Source organism: Anabas testudineus, chromosome 4 (genome assembly GCF_900324465.2).
Source record: "Anabas testudineus chromosome 4, fAnaTes1.2, whole genome shotgun sequence".
Taxonomy (NCBI): domain Eukaryota; kingdom Metazoa; phylum Chordata; class Actinopteri; order Anabantiformes; family Anabantidae; genus Anabas; species Anabas testudineus.
The window spans coordinates 2,638,795-2,664,315 of record NC_046613.1 but is presented as its reverse complement, the minus strand read 5'-3'; the positions used below and the strand labels follow the sequence as shown (position 1 = coordinate 2,664,315).

The following is a 25,521-nucleotide window of genomic DNA, read 5'->3' as shown; positions in this document are numbered from 1 at the left end:
TGTGATGAGAACATTTGTGCCATGTTAACCAGCACTGATGACACGTCCACCTGCAGTGAGGGTTTTTCAGCGCTTGGCTGCGATCTCTATTTCTTAACACTGCGATGAGTATGGGATGATGTTTCTATTCGCATGACAAACATCCCCATCAGTACCTTTGGACACTGATGGCGATGTTAATAATTACCACATGCTGTGATGAAATGGTCAATCGGATAAGACTAATTGAAAGATGTTAAGTGAGACTCCAATTTCTGGTGGAATAAATGTCTTTTGAAACTCTCCATTTCATCAGCCATCTGCAGTCGAATGTTCTTTATGACTAAATCTTGCTTTTGCTTCACTGTAGCTGCAGTAGTTCCACTGAGAGTAGCAGATTTTTTGATTAATTGGTGAAAAAAAAAGTTTTTACTGCTAACTACAGTTAGTTAGTCACCTGACTTTGACAAAGAGCCACACTGAAAACAATTCAGCGCCACATGTAAGCCCACAGGCCTTGACTATATTATTGGGATTATATTTGGGTATACGTTTAATGCAAATATGGGGAAACACTAAAGTCAGGGGACTCAGAGGCAGACACAAATCATTAATGAGAATGGAAACATAATGTATACTGTTTTCTTCCTGAGAGTTGTAATGATGATTCCAATACATTCTGTCTCCCAAAAAACTATGAAACCATAAATAAGTTGTTATTTAGAACACAGCTGTAACTCTTATGTTCTGTTTTCTATTTACATAAACAGGATGTTGATAATTGACACGACTGGTAAATCACAAATGTGTTAATACTGAACATATCGGTGAACTGCTCCCAGACACTATATTCCTTTTTCCACCAACATGTCCAATCTTGCAGTGAAGTAACATCCAGTTTTAATGGTTGAATTTAAGCCCTTACATATTTAAGGTCATAAAAACTTTGCAGTCCGGCTTTAAACAAAACCATGACCTTTCACTACCTTTAAGCTCTTTTCTTGCCCAAACCCAGCAAGAGTCATTGTTTGCCAGCCACCTTCTTGTTGCTCTTTGCATTTCTATTTCCATTTCTGGTCTGGAATACCAGTCAGTAGGTTCTATTAGCATTTCTGCAGGTACAAATCATGATACAAATCAACTTTATAGTCATAGATACAGCTGTGTGCTCTCACTGTCATATTTGACACTGAAAAAAGTGTTCACTTTCTGCTGCCGTCTGCATTTTATATGTGATCAAACTCAGCTCAAACCACAGAAGCACTTAAACATTAAATAGTACAAAAACTCAATGGAGTAGAGTGTGAAAAACGTTAGCTTGCTTTAAGCAGTGCACTGAGATTCAGAGTGAAACACTCTCAGGGTTAACTGTAACTGTATCATATATGTTGGCTGCTGACAACATTCAGTGCATAAGGATGAACTTCAACAAGTTCAAGTCAACTATGAATTTTCCACAACTGTAACGATCATGGTTCCAATGAAACTGGAATGCTGGCAGCTGTGAGCTGGAACCATCATCGTTACAGTTGTGGAAGGACTCAAACTTCTGTGGAAAAGTCTTGTTATCGTCTTATCCAATTACGCCGCTCATCCTGCTCTATATTGCTTTAGGTGTCATATATAGTATTGATGCCCCTGTATTATCATTGCAGTTCATTGACATCCCTGTGTGACTCATATGGCTGTAAGTGCACCTCTGTGCCTTTAACATTGTTATGAGATGCCAAAGCACTTGACGAAGAGTCAGTATTCGATGTCCTGGGAATGAGAATGGGCTGGAATATTAAACTGATTCATGCTGCCAGTGGATTATAGAGACAATTACTGCTGCTCCAGTTTGGTTAAGGCAGACAACTTTTAGTGTGAGAGACTAATAATTGCTTTGCAGTTTGATTTAAATACCTTTATGATCTCCAGGTAATGTCTTCTATCTGCCACTGTCAGTACAACATGCACACGAGTTGATAAAGTTTTATTTACTCTACAATTACATACAAAGCGCCAACAAAATGATCCTATTAGGCTAGTAAAAAGTAACAAAACATTTGATTTCTTCATGCATCACCTTTTCATAGGCAGCTTTATGTCAAAGATAAGGCTGCATATTGGTTTCATTTCCACTTGATACAGGAATATTAAGGGTGGCGGCAGCTCAGTTGGTAGAGAAGTAGAAAAATCAACCCAAGCTTTAGTGGTTTGATGCCCTGTTCCTCCTGGCCACATGTTGAGGTGTCCTTCGACAAGACACTGAAACCCATAGTGGCTTCATTTTTGATAAAGGGATCAATTAAGTATATTATTATTATCATGTTAGTCGGCCCTGTATTCCTGTATCTTGAGAGCTGCAACACCCGGTGCTGGAAAATTCTAAATAGCAGAATGTACCTGAGTTTGTGTGATGGTTCCTGTATGTAAAAAAAAAAAACAACTGAACTCTTGGCACTATAAAAATGTAGCACTGCTGCACGCTGCATCATAAGATAATCCAGCCTGTGATTAAAACATCCTCGTGGTTTTAGTTTAGTAGCTAAATGCATTTTTTAGCAGACGGGGCTGTTCTGCCAGGATGCAGAGATGACATCTTTGACTGCTGCAGTGAAGTTCTCTCCAGTAGCGATGATGTTTCCAAGCATACCAATGAGCTTCCTGACCTAGCTGAAGATGTTTCTATCCCATCACATTCCCATCAATGCCGAGGCTGTGTGAAGCAACACACATTTAGATTGAATTTTAATATGATTTGCGGACAGGGTCATATATGTTTAATCTGTCACGGTACTGTTGCTTTGATTTCTGTATATGATTAAGTCATGAAGATTCGGGATTGAAGCTTTTTTTTTTTTCTGCTGCTGCACTGGTTCACTGAGTACAGTGCAAAAATATGTTTCGTGTGCAAGACACAAAGAAAGAGTGAAATGATGGTCCTTCTGATAGAAAAGGCTACTGACATAGGCTCTGTCATTTATATGATGAAGCAGTGACCACACACACCCATAAATACACCCACACATACACACTCGCTCTTACCTGCTGTGCTGTGATGCTGCATATCTAGAATGTGTATCCTCATAATGAGTTTCAGCCTTGACTGAGCAATACACATGCAAACTCAGCAAAAAACAAAAACAAAAAAACATCAACACTCTTCCTGAGTTTCTTATTTATTCCTGCTGTTGCCTGCTCGTTCTTCTCTCTTCATGCTGGGCTACACACAACTGCACACAACTTTGCAGATTCTGTGAATTCTGACCAAGGTGTGTTCCCATAAAGTCCAGATACGGTGTGATATATACAGTACTTCTTTACATTTAAGGCTGGCAGAGCTTGTTTTGTTTGTCTCATGTACTTCCACTGATTTACATCATTTTATGTTTGAACCTGAAGGAGTATCTTTGGATAACTACAATTCCAGCTTTAGTTACATGTAATAAACAGCCAGGTTATGAATGTCTTTCTTAGTCATATGACAAGTCTGACTTTACTTCAGAAGTAGCCAGAACACAAACAGAAGAATTGTTGTTGCTAAAAAAAAAAACTATTTGGCAGACAAACAACCATCACACTCAGGCTGTGAAGGCTCAGGATGTAGAGCAGGTGATCCAGTAACTTTTGGGTCAGTGTTTTAATTCTGGTCCACACATGATTAGTGTCAAGACATGAATCCTCAAGTTGCTCCTGGAGTGTGTGTGTGTGTGTGTGTGTGTGTGTGTGTGTTACTCATTAGTAACTTGCTTTGGATAAAAGCATCGACAAAATTACATTAAATTGTTGTATTATAATTTATTATAATTTATTTAGGTGTACTTCAATATGTACATGTCTTAAAAGCCTACTGAGGTTATTTGCGCAATGAGAATCCAATTAGATGATTGCTTTTATACAATCCTAACATTAAATAATGCAAACCTCAAAATCAATGCTACAGAGATCCACAATCCAACCAAGATTTTAAGGTACCATAGTAAATTTGTGATTCGTGAAACTAAAGAAAACTTGATTGGATTTGAATAAAAAGTTGGAGGAAAGTTGAAATGTCTAAAAATACTAGAGGCAATGGTTTCTATGGGTCCTGCTTATAGATTTAATTAGATGCATGGTGTATAGTTCATATTGTTTTCCAATTTTCAACAAAAAACTGCTTTTAATTGAAGCAAATTATATTCTTCATTTAAAATGACATCAGTTATAGTCACATCCTAGCTATGTTGTTGTTGTTGTGATGGCTTAACGTGCTCCCCTATCCTCCTCTTTCTCTCTTTATTTGTATTCACTTCCTGCCGCATGCTTACCCCTTCCAGCTTCATTTGTTTCTCTTGTTCCCCTCTCCATGTATCTGCTCTTACCCCTGAATCACGTCATATCAGCAAGAAATCATCACCATGAAAATAAAATATGCCTCCTCTATATTTCAACATCAAACTCTGTGACTCTGAACATTGGAATAATTTAAACATAACTGCCGCCAATTGCATAATGTCTCAGTTTGGATGCCGTCTTACTTATTATTCCTCGGGTTTTGTATTAATCTATTCAGCATCATATTGCTATTCAGAGTCTGATGTTAATGGGAACACCAAAAACAGTGTTATTGATATGGCTGTCACATTGCAAAAGCGCTATTTTGACAAGGGCTCTGCTTCAAGCTCACATGGATATAAACACCAGGCACAAAGCACTATGGATGCTTGCATGAATATTTGGGAATGACTGTGGCTGCTGGCCACATGTTGAGTATGCATTGAATCTGTGTAGAGCCTGAGTTGTGTGTTGAGTAGCCTCGCAATTACATCCCCAAAAAACTAGTTGATGGTTCTGTGCTCTGTGCCTCTGTGTTTCTTTTGGTGCACTACAACCAATAGTGACTGAAACTGATCAGATCATTTTGGAGTTCGAGCTCATAGATGTTGAGTAGCAGTTATTTTGTTGTTACTATGCAGCAGGCTTTGGTTAATGCTGTGGATGATTGGTTTATATACAATATAGTATGTAAGGGGTAACAAAATAACATTTAAGGCCTTGGTGCTAAAGGTGCTTAAGGTGGTTAAGGTGTTCAAAAGGCTGATTGTGCCATCATTGGCCAGTGAGTCTCTGCAATCAGCCACTAAAGCAGCTGATTTCACTGATTAACACAACTTTAATGAGAAGTGGAAGTAATCAGAGAAATGAGCTGCAGTGACATGAAGGTGAATAAAAACCTGGAGACTGATGGGACGTACTGGGATGCAGATACATATTCATAAGGTGCTATTCACAAACCACCTCATCTAAATTAGCTGCTGTTATTCTTTTATGCTGTACTCTCTCCCTGTAGCTGTCAAGACTGGCAGCTCCCTTATTAACCACTGAATGTTAGCAAGCCATTCAATGGCAATCCATTTTATGGGAGCATAGAGGGGGTTGGTATATCCCTACTCCTAGTAGGCTCAGTAGGTCTATACCAGGCATCTGCCCTTCAATTCATGGTTCAAACAACAAACACGACTGGTTTAGGTTTGGGCACAAAGTTAAACAGGTTCCTCTCACAAAAACACACTCTTGAAAGGCCATCTGAGAAAAAAAACTCCAAATGCTCCACTACGTGCGGATTTCTGTGAACATGCCGTGACTGTCAGCTGATAGCTGGTGAACAGATCTTTCATTTAATAAATGGCAATCACTGTCACTTCGAGGCCATATGTGACTGTAACCTCAGCTGCAGCTCTCAGTCACCTGAGCTGTTTGCGTGGTGGCCACACTGTGAGGCCATGAGCACAGAGTGAGAATTTAGCACAGCTCTATCTCGCTGATTAGTGTCTCAAGCAGCTCAAACTCACTAAACCCTTCTAATGACTTTTTAGAGACGTGAATGATTTAACAAAGCAATACTACATTCAGCCCACTTTCAGATACTCACTCTACAACCTGTTTCCAGAAATCTCAGGTTCCTCACACAAAAGAATAAGAACTCCTGAAATGCCCCCCCCCCCCCCTTAACTGAGTCCCACTAGCTTAGTTTATCAATCTGCTGCAGAGGTCAGTTATTTCTTAGATTATAATGAGTTAAGTTATGTTAAACACTAAACACAGAGTACCAATTATTTTTATTTGCCACATACAAAGCTAATGTAGATAACTGCACTAAATATCAGTGTCTGTTTCATTTCCCTAAATTACTGATTGACAGATTACTAAAGAGTAGCTTAATTAATTTAAAAAACTGTTTTTTATTCTGTAAACCCACAATTATGTCTAAATCAATTGCAGGTCTGATCTAACTCGTCAGATTAAATGCAGCAGATAGTCAGAAAGGCTAATGTGTGCAGACTTCAGAGTCACCTATGATCCTTTGAGTGGATTATGTTTAGTTGCGTTTCAAAAGCTGTTGGTTCTTCAGGCTTTTGTGCAGTGTGGATACCTTCAGAACGTTTTTAGTCTTCTAACACTGCACCAGCATTTAACTGTAACTGTCCTTGCTGAGCCCTTCAACATACTGGTGAGCCATTCTAAAATATTCTCCAACCAAACCTGAATATTGTATTAACTTTCATTTAATGTGTTGGATTAATACATGACACATCATTTGTATATGGATTATATTTGTTGAACTTATATATGATAGAAGTTCCTAAAATATGCAAAGGAAGAGGAAAATCTTGGGTAATATTATACATGACAGTCGCTTGTCTTGTCATTTTACATACAAGGTGTGTGCACCGTTTAAATTTCTTAGGATAAAAGCTTCTGTGAAATTAATAAACATACTGTACAGTGAATGGCAGCATCATGCGTTAATATGGACATAAATGCAGATGTTTGGATATTGATACTTGCATTGAAGAAGTAGGAAACTGCCATTTTGAATACACACAAGTAACTAAGTAATCCATTACATTGGTCAGTGAGGTCAATGTTATACTTCATTTGCAGCCAAGATACTACTTCTGCAAACACAGAGCAGTCAGGGAAGACTGCACAGCATCTAGTCTGCCAGCCTAACACCATAGTGCTGCATGTTGGTAGTTGTCCCAATGCCAGCAAAGCAAGATCCATATCAGCCAGGTATAGTCATATTAGCTAGATAAAGATCTGGCAACCCAAGATATCATCCAGTCGGAGTAGAAATTACAGCATGGGTTTCAAAACCAGCTGCCCCTTATAAACCTCTCTTTTAACCAATGTTCAAAAGCAACACATTTGAGGTGTGTGTGGGGTTATATATATATTATAAGATAAACAGAAAACACAAAATGCTCTAATCCACTTCCCTTCTCCTGTGAGAGTGATTTTATTACAGTAGCATAATTAGCAGAAGAGATAAGTATTAGACGGGCCAACATACCAGCAGTTTGGAAACCATCTTCTAGGGATTTGAACTTAATCCAGTTTTTCTCAAAGTAGCTCTGCATACTTACACACCTCTTTGAAGTGTAAATTTAAAAATAATTGCTTGCATAAAGTTTCAACAAGTGACAAGTTTGGGAAAAAAAAAAAAGTCTGTTATTTTTCGCCTTGACACCTTATTGAAGGAAAAAAAAAAACATCGGAGGCCCTTTGGCTGGGAAACAAGTACGAGTGGAAATCTAAAATAATAAACACAAGTAGAAGTCATCTATCTGTGCTAAAGACAGCCTCTCTATTCCAAACAATACACATGTTGATTGTTATTCACTGGATGCGGAGCTCCTCGGGAAGCTATAACAGTCATTTAATGTGGGAGAATCCCACAAAGCAAACAGCAATTAATTCACATCGAGATATTTCCTGTCTAGACGAGTAAAGCTATTAAAATGTGTTCCCTCTCTGCTATTGTCTCCTTACTCTTCCTCAGCTTTCACTTTCTTTCTTTCTCTGTCTTCATAGCCTCTTTTATGTGTCTCCTTCAGTTTGTCTGCCTTTGTTTTGCTCTTGCTTTTGCTTCTCTTGTCCCAGACCCAACCCAAAGTAACTCAGGCTGCTTTACTTGTCAGTTTTCCGGGCTTGATAAAGACTATAACAGAATATTTAGTATGAGGGGTTCACAAGAGGCAGCAGCTCCTTCAACAGACCAATATAAATTGTCGTGATCAGTTTAGGATGCACAGAGATGCACACTCCCTTTTGACTGTACTAGAGCCAAGCCTTTATTTCTAATTCCCCCTGCTCCACACCTAATGTGTAAGTCACTGGAGGTGGCGCAGCAGCCATTTACATGTCTCTGTGGACTCCGTAGCAGCAGGAGCCCTGGACCCAACCTGTAGATGTATTCCCCCAGATAGCTGCACTGTTCCACACACCAACAGTAAAGTTACCCTTCCTGGATAATTTTACTGCTCACAGGACCCAGAAACACCCCAGCTCTCTAGAGGACAAAGCTGTTTGTTTCTTGATCCACCTAACCCACTTTAAAACTTCTAAATTCTTGTGGATTTTGTGGATATTTGAGATGTAAACAATTCTGTTATGCAAATAACAGTAAATTAAATCAATCTGTATGCATACAACAATATTATCCTATTTTATCAAATATAAATCTGCCTGAAATAAAATTTGCCTCTGAAAAATTAAAATGAATATATAATTTTGATGACATTTCTACATCTTACTGTGACTATGTATACTACTTAGGGTTTTTAAAATGAAATTATTGAGTCTTAAACCCTTTTGAGACAAATATCCCACAATACCACTGTGAAAGTGACCATTGTAACAAAGTTAAGAGACCACAGTGGTCTTTTTATGCTATTTACAGAAGTGAGACTCAAGTGAAATTATAGTGTTCCAGTTGACTCCCCTTGTGCAGATTGGACAGTATCCTACAAAAAATATCAAAACAGCAAAGACGAAGACAAATAAGCAATAATCCTGCCTTGAACAGGCAGTGTAAAAGGGGCTTTAAATACTTGGTTGTCACAGATTCACTTTCACCACCTACAAATGGAACTCCTGACAAGCAAACTGAACGTCAAAAGTGGCTTATTACAGAAACATTACTATTCTCTTTTTAAAGTAGAAAAAAAAAAAACATTATGCAGTCTACTAATATATGTCTGCTTTGGATTATGGTAATATTTGTTCATATAGATTGCTGGTGGTTTTTCTCTCCACCTGTCTCTTACCTCGGGGTGCACTTTACCTTGTGCCAATAATGATAAAGTAGAATGAGCCTCCTTAACCTACAGAAAGGAGTTGCATTGTGTTTTACCTAATACAAAACACTACCTCATTACCTCTGTTTCCAGTCTTGTAAAAGCACAGTGTTTATGTAGATCAACAATAGTTATACCCCGTTATACCCTGAGCTTGAAATACCTGGTTCCAGATACAATGCCACTGTATGTATTAATGCCATGAGTTGACAAAAAACATAACAAAACTTAATTAAGAGCGCTGGTCCTTATCAGAAAAAAAAAACTGGTAGGACAAGGACAGCCGACACAGATGGAAAAATATTTCTCTTGATTAAAAATAAAACTCCTCCATCATCAGAAACATTCTTCAGGATTCAGGTGCAGATTTGTGAAAGATCACCATGTGCTGCTTTCACTCACACACCCTGGACATCAGGGAGTACTTTTCATGTCACATCATTTCTCCTGCATGCTTAACTCAGCAACCACCGCCCCACCCTGAAACGAAACAGACTATTTCCCCAAGTGAGAATACATGTCACCCGGATTTTCTCCTGCTGTGCACAATGTCCAGAACTGATTCTCCAGATATAGTCAGGAGTGCAAATGTGAAAATGGATTATGAAAATAATCCACAAAACAAGCATAAACTACAGACTGCTGCAAGATTGCTGCAAAGTAGGCAGGTAGTGCATTAGTGGAGAAGATGCCTAAAGACTGGTTTAGGACAGGGTCATGTTTACCATTGTGCTACATTATCTTTTCCTTTAACTACACTCTTAAATCATTTGTAAACTGAGGACATCAAGCCATGGGCACTGATGCACCCCTATAACGATCACAGCTAATAGCTTTTGCACTAGATCAACAATCTAGTTGCTATTTTTTGTCGTTTTGGCCTGAAGAATGCAGAAACAAGATGAAACTTGGATCCATGAACATGTTTCCAGTTTTTGGTCCGACCCAGAGAGCCCAGCTACGTTTAGAATTGATATAAGGTTTCCTCAAGAGTTGCATCTCTGAATGGAGTGGTGGACTGTGTGAGCAGTTTTCCAAAGTACTCTCAAGCACATTTGCCCTTATTTATCTCTGTAGCATGATGGCTTATCGTGCAGTGGTGCCTGAGGACTCAGATGTTAAATACATTCAACAGCAGTTTCTGTTCTAGGGCTTTTCACACTTTCCAACAATATCTACTGTACAATAGGTAGCTAAAGACCTGTAAAGTTTTATAATATATATATATCAAATTAGACTTAAGACTTAAAATACATAGTTTCTAATTATTTACCCTACCATTGCTTCTGTAGTTAAACATTTACACTGTAAAAATGTAAATGTTTTCAAGTATACATAGGTCCACTACTGGCCGTAGGAGTGTCAAGATTACAATACAGTGTGGGACTGCATCTATTAGTGTTGCTATCCAAGTGGAATAGACAGTGCTCACAGAAGAATAAATTATAGCAATTGATTTATTAATTAACTGGGCACTAGTAGGTGGTAAAAATAACCACGTGCTGCTATCCATCAACAGAAACAAACACTGCATCATTCTCACAGATGGTAGAGATGCAGTGTGTGTGGTCTTTGGTGGTTATGAATGGTTGAGTGTGGGTGTTTCTGGCACCTTGAAATATAAATGGGAGGAAATAAATAATGAAAACCATGGAAATCTCAGAGAGGGAAACCATGGTGACATGATTGTCTCAGTTCAGTGGCAAAGCCAGTTATCTCACAGAGACACATACACCCAGGCATCCCATGATCCTCTGGCTTGGAGGAGGCAGCGTTCGGGTTGATGGAGGTTTGTATCAGTGTTTAAAAAAAAGATTTGCTACCTGGTGGAGATTCTTTATCTATTGTTTCTGCACCCTCTCTACTATCGGACTCTTTTCCTTACTTTTCAGATAGAAATAGATCACTACCTAGACTCTGACTATTGATAATCATCTTTGTCTGTTTCCTACCTCTTTGTCTCTGTCTTTGAACATCCATTTATGTCAATTCCATCATAACAACATTGCTTTGTTTTTTTCAATCTTACTTTCTTTTCCCAGTTAGTCTTTATCTGACTATTAGTCCATCAACCCTATTAATTACTTCCTTTACTGTTGTCTGGCTATATCAAGTCCACCCATCCTAAACATTAACCACAAAATAAGTTAAAATTGCCTGCCAAAATTACCTTTGTGCACATTAATTGTTCTTGCACACCTGTGTCTGATAAAGTGTGTGATGTTAAGTATTGCACATTACTGTAAGAAAATTACCTGTATGACATTTGTTGAAGTTTTGGAACAACTGAGGTCAAGGGTTCAGTTTGGGGAAAAGCTCAAAATTGTGTCACATGATAAATGTTAATTCCCAAGACTTAGAGAAGTAGTAGAATTAGGGTGAAAGCTAGCAACACATCAGAAGCTTACCTCTGAAGAGCATCTATCTTGTCAGCCTTGATGCCTCTCAGCAGCTCCTCCAGCAGGTCAGAGCTGTCAGACGGATGAACAGGTGGTTTGACGTTAGGTGTGTGAGAGAACCAGCCAATTAGGAGACCCAGGACAAAAAGCCCCAGCCCTGCCAGGAGGTACCTATAAAGAAACAGAAATAATTCAAGACATTATGGTATGTTTGCAATCTCTCTCCCTCAACAGATTGGAATTTGTTCAATGTAAAATCTATAAAAATCTAAAGAGTAGATCTATCCACTCTTTCCAAAATCAGGAATGAACTTAATAATGAAATTGGGGAAGTACAGATCAATAAAGTCTTTTGGATATGTCAAAAGGGACACAGTGCTTGTGCTTGATGTGCAGATGCTGCTTTACCTCTTATTACCTTTCAACAGCTATTGAGTCAGTGTTGGTGCTAATGGCTCAAAGTCTAAAAGCATCATTCAGACCTTGACTGAAACTCAAAGTCAAGGTCTTAAAACAACTCATAATGGTGCTTGTCTTGATAACATGCAATCTTTTCAGTCAATGGCTATGTAACTTCCAATCCAATTTAAATCATAGCATAATGAAATATTTATATGTAAATATATGCTCAAACTGGTTAATGATAAGCAGGGATGATTAAAAGAGGAGTTTCCCTCATGCAGTTTATTAAACACACTTAATGTGCTATGTGCCTATTATACAGAAGATGTACAGTACTAGAAACTGTAGAAAGATGCCCTAAAACATGACATATTTTAATTAAATTAAACAGTATTAGAGTTATATAAAAACTGTACATATATATATATAGATACACTACCGCTTAAATGTTTAAAATCACTTAGATATCGATTTTTTTTTGTTTTCAAAGGAAACACACATTAAATTAGTCTGAATATGAAATATAGCAAAAGAACAGGACATGCTGATATTGTCAGAGTTAGAAATAATGATTTTACTGGAATTGATAAATATGTTATTCGAACTTTGCCTTCATCAAAAAAGCACCTTTTGCAGCAGTTACAGCCTGACTGACCTTAGGCATTCTGGCTGTCAATTATAATAGCTTAAAATAATAAAATAAGTTAAAATAATAACACAAGAAATTTTCGATCTTTTATGTATAAAATATGTACTTTGATATAAGGTTTTTCGGTTGTTCTCAATAAAGACATGAAAGATCAGAATTTCTTTGTGTTATTATTTCAGGCACATTATATTTGTTAATACTCTTGACTTAGATGATCAAATCACATTATATGACAAATTAATGATAAGACCATGAAATTCCAAAAGGTTCACATTCTTGGTGGAGAGCACTCTTAACTAACAAAATATGTTTGCTTATTCATTGTTACTGAATTTCCAACAGTCTCAAGGTTGATAGACACTTTTAACCCAAGGCAAAAACAGTACAAAACAGCAGAGTTCTCTGAGGACACATCACAATAATTGATGAGAGCTGTAAATACTCCACATGATAAATTCTTACCTCACAGTCTCTAAATTCTTTTGCTTGATTGTTGCACTGCTTGTCCTTAAAGTGCTAATCCTAAAAAATCATCAGCGTCGGTGGATTTTTTGGCACCTGCTGGTACTAAATTAACTGTAAAAGATCAGTTATATTCTGGTATATAACTTATTGACTTACATTACCTGTTGTGAGGACTTTCTAACTTGAGTTGTATAAAGGCTAATTCAGCAGTCCTTGAATTACCTGAGCAGGAAGCAGTGGAGTCGCCGTTGCCCTTTATGACCAGGAGCCCTGGTGAAGTGGGAGATGTAATTGGGATCTTCTTGGAGTCTTTCAAATCGTCCATGTGGTGAAACTGAGACAGACGGTTGGATAGGTTCCATCAGCTCTGGGTCAGGGTCAGGACCAGGGTCTGAACACCCTAAAATTGTGAAATATATTAAATTGGTTTGGTTGGTCATTTAGTCCAGAGCAGGTACAGGCTAAAATAGCTCAACAACCGCTTAATGGTTTTGTATAGACTTTTATTGTCCCCAGATGACAAACCTACCCAGACTTTTCCAATAGAGCTACAATGAGGATGTCTTCTTAAATGAAATGTATCTTCAATTATTGACAGGATTGTCATAAAATCTGGGTCAGGCTGATTTGTATTGAGCATTTAGCACATAAAACAGCTCCACAGAGCAACTTAAAGGACTGTAGAGGACTTTCTCAACGAGGTTTAGTTGGCATTTGGAGAGTAAAAACACCAAACTCTAACTGTGGAAAGGGAAATTGAGTAAATGCTCGCATAGTTTAGAGTTTTTAAATCAGCCCGCTTACTTCAGAAGGCATTTGTGAGGAGAGAAAACTACCACTGATTTAGAACTTCAGGCACAATTTAAAGCTGAGGAACTCAAGTCTAGCTTCAAGGCACTTGGGAAGCTTCTCTCTTTTGCAGCTGCTGGCAGCGGCAAACATCTCACATTAAATACAGTATCTGTTCAGTGGCATATTCTTCCAAAGTATGTAAACAGTTTCTGTGCAGAACATATTACGCTTTTCCATACTAGTGCAGCACAGGCCATAACACAAACAAATACACACAATACATCTGATTTAACATTGTTAACAGCTAATATGAGTGATAATTTTTACTCCTCTAACTGTAATTTTTGAAAGTTATGAGCTGTGGGATTCCCATTAATATGGGACAAGGTTTTATGAATAATTCACTAACTTATCAAGTTAACTCTCCTGACATCATCCAGACAGTATTTTACTTAACATGAACTCTCATTATCTGATAAGTAGAGGAAAGTAATAAACATATAATGTAATATATAAAAACCTTTTTGATATTATTATCATATTTTTTTACTTTATGAGTTGTAAAACTATACCATGTTATTGCAACATGAAAGCAATCCTGATACCTGATATCTGGCAGTCTACATGCTGCATCTGCATGCGGTCCATGCTGGCTCCTGCTTCCTGTAGGTCCTCCTTGTCCAGGTCCCAGTCAAGATCCAGCCCCCCGGAGCAGTGCATAACCTCTCCAACCAGTGGGCCAGCCTGAGAATCGCACACCTTCCTGTATGCCATAGTGTTATCTGGAATACACATGTATAGAAATGAATTCAAATCATTCACATTTTTTTTTTATTGGTGGAATTAACATTAGCTCTTTGTCATTCATATAATTCACTTTAATTCCAAGAAAAGTAGCAGTAGTAGTTTCCTAATGAACATTATTGGGGTCGTGAAAATGAAACCCAAAGTCTTACACATATTGACTGCAAACCCTACAAACGCTGTTGGACGATGCAAGAAGAGCTGCCTAACTTACTTTAATGCAAATAAACCTTGTTAGTTAATGTTTTTCTTAAAGAAATAATATCACTAAGCATAGACTGCAAGCAAAAAAAGAGCTAATCAACCTGGAATGGATTTTTTATTTGTTTCAGGGATATGATCACTATGAAGATATAAGCACATCAAAGTCAAATACAACCTGTATGGAGAGCTCTGTAGCAAATCCACACAGTGTGTACTAAAAGCCTGGTATCAGCCACCTGGGTCAGATTAAGACTGCTCATTTAACTCACAGTAAGTCATGCTTTATCACTAGTGCCAGATATAGAAGCAAATGTGATAAATGTGGTTAATAGCTACTTGGGCTAAGTGACTGACCAGACCCTCTCAGCACGCAATTATGAAGACTAAAAGCACCACAGGGTGCTGCAATGCATTAACACACAATAATGTGACTGGAAATGCGTGTTGGACAGATGCATGGAGTTAAGCAGTGGGTCTGTTTGTGTGTGTGTGTGTGTGTCTGTGTGTGTGTGTGTGTGAGTTATGTCCAGTAAAACCAGCTCTGGGTTAAACACAGGCTTTAACATGCATCATTAAATCTCACCAGGGCTGAGATTACATGCATGAAGAATGTGCATGAAGTGCGTGTGTATGTGTTTGTGTGTGCGTGTGTATGCGTTGGCTGTATAAAACCTCCCAGCTTGTGTCTTGGTATGTCGTCAAGTTTAACAGTCCCTTTTACATGCTTTATCAAAGTCCGCCATAAATGGGAAAATGAACTACCCAATCAATAGCTGCTAGTGGTAAAAGAAGGAAAGAAAAAGAACAAAATAAACTCAGTTAAATAAAATCCGATATTTCAAAACTTTCGTCAAACTTAGAGACGGTATTGAGTGAAAACTTGTCACTTTATTAAGTGGTTTATTCAAATTGTTACATGTTTAAACCACATCTAGCCAAAGAAAATAAGTGAAACATCCAAAGAAGACAGTGTTAAAATAATTGAAAACTAAGGTTATATGACATAACTGTAAGTCATGTATTATCATTTATCATGTATCATAAGGTACTGCAAAACTGCGTACAGTCTGTGTGTAGTAGTAGCAGGTTGCATTGCAGATTCTCCCATTCTGAGAGGCAATCAATGAGTACACCTGAGTATGCTCCGAATATAATCATTACTGGTGATGCTGATGATTATAAAGTGTTTGTTTTAAATTGCAAATGTCCGACTAGGCTACAGATATCTGTAAGCAATTGTGCTATTTTCAAGTATTTTCAGGCAGACGATTGAGGTAGAAAAAGGAACGGAGAGAAGAAGATACGCAGACAGATAATTAGAAAAAGAGTCCTAGAGAGGAGCGATGCAGGCACATGAGGAGGGATGAAAAAAGCTGAGCAACAGCAGAAAGACAGAACACAACAGCTAAAAACAGCGAGGCAGAAAAGAGGCAGGGGTAGAGTGTTTATAGATGAAGGACAGAGGCTAAAAAGCAGAGGGAAGATGTCTGGGAGTTCTCTGGCATCAATCTTCAATGCTCCACCACACTTTCATTACTTCTAGCTCAATGCAGATGAAGGATTCGCTGAGCAAAATGGAACAAAAGTTCATTTAACTGCTGACCTCTTGTTACAGCCACACACATTGCAGTGGGGCTTTTAGCCTGATACCTATCACTGCTGGAGGGTGAATGCCTTGCTACTACCTTCTCTTTCTATTCTCTCCTTTTTCCCTTTTTTATTTTTATTTTTTGTATACATGTGTGACTGGACTTCAGGCGTCAATGTGCCATTAGAACCTCAGCAGAACATTTAATTAAAGATGGCGCAGTCGCCTTCAAAGCGTCGATTAGGTGAGAATCTGCGATTGCTAATTCAACCTTTCCCAACGCTCCTTCTGTTCTGGGGCACATCCATAGTTCAAAAAAACAAGCAGAGGGCTCCACACATAAAAGTCTTGCCCAAAGAAAAACAACAAGCGCAGAACTCAATAGTCTCTCACTAGCGATTTAGCACTGAAAGTACATTTCCTAATTTTGTTAGAGCGGTCAATAGCAGACCCCAACCCCATGAGTTCCACAGTATCAGTTGTGAGCTGGGAGGTAATTTGGGGATTTAGTGCTACTAGACACTTCATAAATCAGGGAATCATTTGTTCAAAGTGGTCATTCAAAATACCTGATCATCTGAACAACACCTATATTTACCAAGCTTGACTTTATTCTACACGTGATAAAGGGACAAGTTTGTATACCAACATGAATTCACACGTTTTATAATCACAAGACAACATACATAGTGTGCTATACTGACCCGCACAGGGGTGGTCAAGAAAGAGAAGGACAAGTGAGCTTGTTTTCAAAAGAAAACTATCTTCTAAGATTTATGGGTTTGTGACTGCATGCTGTAGACAGGGAATATGAACACTGAGCAATGGGCCATTACAGCACTGCACTGGTGATTTCCTGGGTTTTACTGACAACAAAAAAAAGGTACAAAAACACATTTTAATAAGTATTTACAGCCTGTGCAAACACAAGAAGTATGCCCTAGCAAGTTCACCAACATCCATTCATCTATTTTCTCAACCACTTTTCCTGTTAAACCTTGGACAAGGCGCCAGTCCACCTTAGGGCCGAGACACAGACAAACATTCACATTCACATTCACATTCACACCTACTGGCAATTTAGAGTCCTTTAGCAGTCTATGCTGCTTCATTAATAAAGGTGAAAGGCCCATGTGTAAAACCATCCATAGCTACACACAGGAGACACAAGTCAAACCCATAATAAAGCCATACTATTGAAAAGAGGGTTTATAATGCTGTTCAGTCACACCAAATGTATGTTATTTCTGTGTTTTGCATAAATGAGAACTCTATGATCCAGAGTCATAATCCTCATCCTCTACATACTTTATCCCCTTTCTGCCAGTCCTGTTACTGATTTTATTTTTTCTTTTAAGGCACACAGCACAATTCTTAATCTGCAGATCAGTTACAATCCTCAGGGTGCTAAGCACAGTAACACTCTTAAAAAGAGTCAGAGATGCTGTCATGTTTAAGGATTTACTGCAGGTACATGGGGTGTAATTCTATGGCACCACATTGTTTTTCATGTGAACATAACTACACTGGATTTGGTAATTATTTTTGTGGCACCAGTCTTATTGTAGAGATGTGAGAGAAGCCTTATAAAACCCGGTACAGTCGAAGCGTTGCTTTTAGTTTCCTCAGCTGGGTCTGAACGTTGGAGGTGACACCATAAATTTAGCACACAGTGCTCTACAGTTTGCCACGGTGTTAATCTGAGTAATATCACACCACAGCACAGGCAGAACACAGGCAATGCTCTAATTTTAATCAGACACTTAGGTTCGTGGGCATTTGGACAGTGACACAATTGTCATCATTTTGTATCTTTAGGCCTCTACTATAGATATAAAAGGAAACAATCAAGACATGCTTAAATTGTAGACTGTCAGCTTTAGTGTGAGGCTTCTGTAGAATGTTCAGGGTGAACCATGAAGGTTTTTTTTAAATAGACAACTTATTTTAGCAGCTCAAAATGATTTCGATATACTAATATAATCATAAAAGAAATGATCAGTTTTAATACTTTGATACATATCTTATTCAGTCAGTGTGTACCTCAAGTCTGGGAACCCATTACCATATACTTGGGTTCTTCCTTGACAGTGTTTCCTTCTCTGCAGCTGTCTTCACTCGCTGCTTGTTTCAGTGTTTTGCCTTCACTGGAAGTGAAGTGAGGGGTGGAGTGACCGATAGAGCTATTGCAGAACTATTACAAAGCTGAACTTTGAATAACTGGAAACTACTAAGCAGAAACAAATGTTACATAGCTATCCACAAAATTTAAGAGAGATACACAGTAGCTTGTTAAAAATGATGTTGAATTAAGCTTATTTTAAATCTAACTAAAATAATGGATTTACATGAATTATATATAAAGCGTTGGGATGCAGTTATTGTTATTTGAAAGTATAGTATCGTGTTTTGGTTTATTTCTAAACCACTGGATTTGTTCATGTCCTTCTGTTTGCTGCCCCGCTGCCTTCTTGTCATTCCCAGTTAGATGCTGTTGATGGTTGATGTCTCTGACTGAAACATCACCACACTTTGAAGCTCTTTTTCAATAAATAATCTGGTGAGGAGGCAACTTGTGCCCATCATCTCTGCTGGATAGGCCACTACATTTTTAAGGCCGCTCCTCTCATGGTGGTTTTGGGATAAAAACTAAATGTTGCTCTTGGAGCTCACAGCTCTATTTCAATGTGTTAGTTGTGTTATTGTCTCGACACTCTTTTCCACCCTGACTTTAACCACGGCGACAGTGCCAGCATCTCTAAGGACTGGGGTTGGCCTTGTGTTCAAAATTAGATTTTGATGTAATGTTTAACAAGATTTTATTGGCTTGCATTCAACACCACTGTCATATCCTAATCTTAACATGGGGCATTTCTTGTACTGTGCATCAGTACTATATCAACTTAATGACAATGCCGTGAAAAAAAAAAAAAGCTTAAGTAATTACCTCTATTACGTTGTTGACTGAGTCATATCATATGGAACTGTAGATCATAGTGGCGCTTTTTATTGTAGTCACTTCCACAAGCAAACCTAAGATCAAAGTCTGCATAACAAAAAAAAATAAAAAATGATGCAACAATTGCTGTGTTTGACCTTCACAAATATCCATAATCAACAGCTCTGTGGCTTTGAAGAGGTGAGGAACAATAGCATTGGTATGCAGGGACAAAGTTGCCCTTCAAATCCTTTATCTGATATCAAATACACAAAGGGACACACACACACAAACGCACGCACACACTTATCTGTTCAAGCCTGCTACTTATATAGGAAGACAAATGCAGGCATGAGGAACAACATTGTCTTTCGACTTGTCTCTTTCCACTCCAAACAGACTCATAGGTCAACTCCTGTATCTACTGTCTTTCACTAGTTGACAATAAATAACTGCTGGTGAGGTGGTTGAACACATCCAGCGTGATCAGGGCACAAAAGAGGATATTTGTCACTTTCTCACCAGTCACTTCATTAGACATGAACATGTCAGCTGCGGTGGTTACAGAGCATGTGGCGTGCCGTCAATCATGGGTCCCCCTCCCACCCCTTTGCCACACAGATGCATCGTGGGTGTGCACAGAGAGAGAGATGCTTGCAAATACAACAAATAATTCATAATCTCCTTTAAGTTAAATTAAGACGTTCTCAGTGTTAGTGCCATTATAGAAAACCAGTGGGGACAAAGGAGAAAAGCAGTGGTTTAATAAACTGATCTTGGGTCCACGTTTTGTTGCAGTCATCAGCAAAAAGGGTGCAATTGTAGGTTTGCAGGGCAGCTAAAGCTTTATCCCAAGTGAGGAAGTGGGAAACTTAATTTGCAAAAGGACAAGAAGTTGGAGTGTGTGATACAAATCAGCAGCAATAGAAAATGAGCACGGTGGTGGTTGTTTCATGGATATTCAGTATTGGTCATCTGGATCTTTTTATTGTGTAATCAGAAGGGGAAAGATGTAGTTGTCAGCCTTTTAAGGCATATTTATGCTGGCAAGGTGACTTTTTCTCCATCAGATCAATCACTTATGAACTGCCTTGCTGATTTTAAGGTGTTAGCTCGGACTGTCCTACATTTGGCTTCTGTGCTGCTCTATTTTCTGCTGATCTTCTCCTCTGTCTTTTCCTAAATACCTACAAATTCTCAATTTCAATATGCATCTTCTAGGCTAGGGGTCCACAACCCTGGTTCTCAAGGACCTCTGTTTTGCTTATTTCCAACCACCGCTGCCCTACTTACTGATGATAACCTGAATCAGGTGTGTTCATTCAATCAGAAGCTGAAAGATACCAGTTCACTTTCACTTCCTTTACTTCTCATCTGAGATAGCATCTATCAGTTTCCCACCGACTGAACAGACCTGAGCTATATCTGCAGTGGGTAAGGCAGGAATAAGCAGAGCAGGGATCCATGACGACCTGGCCTGGGTTTGTAAGCTGTTCTAGACACAATATGCACAATTTGTTCTCTCTGCTGTTGTATGTAGTTGGGTGTTGGGTGGATTGGTTCTTTGGCCAGATAATCCTGTGGACTGACCAGTAAAATCAGAAAGTCAAAGAGCATAAGACTGGCAGCAGAAGTGGCACAGCATAAGAGAACATGAAGAGCAGCATAAGAGGGCTATAGTGTCATAGTGGACAAAAACAGTCATCAATATAGTTTTGGATTAAAGGGACATTCACCACATAAAGATCTTAGACAAGTTGCTGTTTAATAACAACAAACAAGGTGTTATGGCTGATGCCAAGTGTCAGTCAGTGTTTGAGCATATTTGGAGGGTCTTAAAGCAAATAATGTCTCACATCATGACTCTTAATGGAAAAGGGATAGTCAATGAGATGCTGTCCACTTTCACACAACAACATCTCTCAGTATGGGGAAAAAGGTGATGTGATGTGAAGGGGTTAGAGTTACAGTACACATTCCAATGCAGTCATCTATGGATACAGTTTGAGACTTTATATGTTGTACTGTATATGAAAACAATAAAGGTGTTTCAACATAAAGCACACAAACACATGTAACCTCCAGACAGAGCCTACTTATGGGCTCATGAGCTCTAACAATACTGTAATGCCGTACATGTTGTTTTCCCAACTAGGTGTGGTGTCAAAGTGGCACTCCGTTAATTTCAGACCTGGCTGTCATGCGTCTTTCTTGTGTCTGCAGAGAGACAGAATCAACGCACAGCTTATTGGAATCCATTTAATAGCGCAGCCAAAGGTAGACTCGGTTCATTTCTGCATAAAATATAACCTGGGTCTCCTGTGCCTGTATCCATCTATAACAACGGCATCAACATCTGCCTGGTGCCATGTAGCTGTGAGAGTTTGTTACAGGCTGCAGGGCCATCAGAGAAAAACCTTTATTTTTATAGTGTTCATGAATTAAAGATGGCTTCCCCTGGGGTGTTGAGGGAGAGTAGAGCCTTTATGGATTCCTCTCTCTCTCCTCCGCATTAAATCTCCCGAATACCACAGGCCATGTCTCAGGATGTTAGACACGGAAAACAATAACAGCCAAACATTCTTATCTAGCTGTTGTTTTGTATTTCTTCCTCTCAATACCCACTCTCTTTCTTGTTTTCTCCCTCTCCTCCTGCCTTCACTCACATTCTCGATACATTCCTGGCTCCGAAAGTTCAAGCCAGTTCATTAAAAACTGCATTACCCACTAGTCTACAGGTTATGTAGTCCATTATGGCTGAAGGTCAGGTTTTCCTGTTCTGTGGCGGGTGGATTACAGGAAAGAACACGCAGATGGGAGTGAGTAGCACAAAAGGGACAACTTGGACACGGCTTTATGAAGCATCAAAACACAGTGCTGTGTTCTGAGAATAGTTAGGACTGTGATGTTTTATTTTAATGCATCAACAACAACAACCACATTACAAGGATCTTAACACTTACATTTTAAGTTAAGTTAAAGTTTTGCCAGTGTTCGTTTATGCTTATGTATCAGTGAAATGTTAAGAATAATTAGCCATTGTGCAAGAAAACAGGAAAAACTAAGATGAAGAATATCACGATGAAGTTATTAACTTATCTTAACCATGTAACCAAGACAACAAATACAGGATTGGTTGGATTTTTTATTCCAGTTTAATTTATCAAAGCAAACAGGCTATCTTAATTGAATTGAGGAAAACCCAAGACTTCCCCACAGGAAACCAACTCAAGCTCACCTCCTCATAACCATACACTGTAGATACCATACACTAGCAACTCACATGAGCATCTATTAAAATAGCGCCCTCCATGGCAGCAGGCAGGATTTGCTGCAAATATAGAAAAATAATGCCCCCTACATCAGTAGATAAAAAATACAATAATAATATAATAATACAATAACAGTACAATAATACAAATATTATAAAATTACAATCAATAAAGGCCCTACAAAAAAAAAAAAAAAAAAAAAAAACAGTTCAGAGGGGATTAATGAGCTTCTCTGATTGATTAGAAGATTGAGCCTTGGACATTATTGACCTTCCGATTGGTTAGAAGGGTGACCCTCGCTCATTGATCTTCTGAAATTGCTTAGCAGGCTGAGTCTCGCTCAAAACCTTTAGAAAGGAAAATCTCTGCACTGCTGCCAGGCCATTGAACAAATCTGTGTCTTAGACACTTAAAATCTCCATACTAAGTTTTTAAGGTCTTTTAAGTTTTTGCAGCTATTTCTACTTTGCGCCATAATGTGAGTTGAGTCTTAACAACTGGACTTCCTTCTTGTTGGGTTTGAAACATTTCACTACTCGTCCAAGCAGCTTCTTTAGTCTGAAGATAGTTGGTTAACCAACTTGTATCTGCACAGTATCTCTAATCATATGTATGACTTTTATTATACAACATTATACTAAGTTTCACAAAGTTTAAAGCAATCTGCCCCATGATGTCTATTTGTACCAGTTTACGTTGAGTGTGAGCTTAAATCCAGTGCAGCTTTAGGGAATAAGCTATTAGCATCTGCCCTTTATGTTATGTATATAATCCTACTGAAAGCAGCTGTTTTTACCTACTTGATAAGTGCACACAAATATCCACGATCCCAAACCATTAGGTGTAGTTTTTAATTCACAGGTTATAGAAACACATAAGTGTCTTCTTGTTCTTGTTGCCCTTGGTAATTTCTTTCAGTTTAACTTCAAAGAAAACTCTAATCCCATTACACACACCTGGTGCTAATGCCTATCATTGAAAGCCTGAGCCTCAACTTTGTGTCTCTATGGTTCTGTGGTTTAAATAAATCTATCTCAACATAATAATTAGCATGAAACAATCCAACTCAAGTTGTTTGTAGTATGAAAAAAGGTCAGTTTGGTCACTTGTTGTAAACTAGCTATTCTCCTGGTCAACCACTCTAAACATTAATATACTGATTTGTATGCATTGGAATCTGTAAGACATACCTGTGCAGTATGTTGAAACAGTGTTACCAGCTAATCCTCGCTAACTTGCTGACTTTTTCTATAATTTTCAAGTGCATTCAAATGACTGACTATTCCTGAGTGCAAGGCAGGCAACATATTGCACCAGCAACCCAAATGTCAACTATGGGTTGATTTTCAATAATGTGTCAACAACCCATAAAACATGGTGAGGAAGAGGGTAATTAATTATAACAGATTTGAAGAAGACTACACAGCTCAAATGATCTCACACTGATGGGAGAGTGCACTAGTAATCTAATGGTCATTTTGCATACCACATAACTTGTTGACTCTTATAGAACAGCACTGTGGCTTGTATCACGTTAAAGGCAGATCATTTTTCTTCCATCACGAAGTTGAATAAACGCACATCATGAAGTTTATAGCAACATACATAGACAACTGTTAACAAAGTTGAGTGTGGTACACACCTGAGTTTGAGTGAATGCGTCTTTAACATACCCTGAAACTGATGGCAGCTCTCAGAAATGTATTTATGAATCAGCAGCTGTTAACATGCCACATATTGGGAATATGAGATTTTAAGATGTTGTCATTTTGCTAGCGATGCCACATTCTGATTAAAGCCCTCAGGGGACTAGTGACTATGAAGTGATCTAAAATTATGTAAATTTAGATAAAGACTATTCATAGCATGAAGCAGTGCAAAAAAAAAAAAAAAAAAAAAGGGCTCTTTATAAACCCATTAAATATTCAAACTGCATTCCTACTGTATACGGTGTTTTGTACATTTCCAACCTGCTTTATACATGGCTGACTTCTTCGATAGGCAGCTCATTCTCTTTCCTCTCGAGATTCTCTAGCTGACAGTGACACATCTCCCAAGGGCCAGTATACAGTAATTAAAAACCTGTGCCCAACCACAGAAATATACACACACTTACACATTGACACAACCCTGTCATTTTTTGTACTGTCTGACAGCTGCCATAAGTCCCCTCTGCTACCGATCCTTTTATCTGACAACAGCATCATGCATGGCCAAGGGAATATCTACACCCACACACATACACATTCACAAGAGTAAACACCTCCATCTCCCCATCCCTGTAACCCTGAACACCTCTCCTGTTTGATCTCTCCCATCTTTCCTCATGTTTAATCCCTCATTTTCCCTTGGCCTCCACCAAATGAAATGCAAATAGCCCGGCATAACCTGGGGCGTCATTTATCTAAATTAGAGTGCCGAGTGCGGATCCCCATGGGGCACCCATATGCTAGCGCAGTTAGCGTCATTAGCTCCATTAGCCTGTGTCAGACCATTAATTACACATGAAGCCTATCAATTAGCTCGAGCTGAGGGTTCCCATCCACTCCGGACTTTAGCAAGCAGGAAAGAAAGAAAGACAAGCTTTTATCTCACGGTATACTGGAAAAACACTCTCTCAGCATCTTTTAGTATGTAAGGATCATTTGAAAGAGACAAAATACAAAGATGTTTTATCTTCTGAAAAGAAAATGAAACAAAAAAAGTTCAAAAACTTAAATTCCAGTTGACACAGAGGTTTTTGGGATTTTCATGTCAAGCAGTAATTTTATACCTGGGCTGTTTGTTTTTTCCTAATAATATTCATAACAATTATATTCTTAATAATATATTTCCTAAATAATTCTTCTTTTCCTTTTGGCTCTTCCTTTTCAGGGGTCGCAACAGTGAATCATCTGCCTCCATTTAACCCTATCCTCTGCA

The 25,521-nt window shown here is 38.5% G+C and overlaps 1 protein-coding gene across 2 annotated transcripts in view; it reads right to left on the bottom strand.

Annotated features, from left to right (window-relative positions):
* LOC113152665 (inactive N-acetylated-alpha-linked acidic dipeptidase-like protein 2) overlaps positions 1-25,521 on the bottom strand; it is a 385,573-nt gene that overhangs the window by 249,103 nt on the left and 110,949 nt on the right. For both annotated transcript variants that reach the window (XM_026346045.1, XM_026346046.1), the window contains 3 exons: positions 14,399-14,575; positions 13,224-13,401; positions 11,495-11,656 (listed from right to left, as the gene is read on the bottom strand). In XM_026346045.1, coding sequence (XP_026201830.1) covers positions 11,495-11,656; positions 13,224-13,401; positions 14,399-14,567 — 509 coding nt within the window. In that variant the 5' untranslated portion in view covers positions 14,568-14,575. The remainder of the gene's footprint in view (positions 1-11,494; positions 11,657-13,223; positions 13,402-14,398; positions 14,576-25,521) is intronic.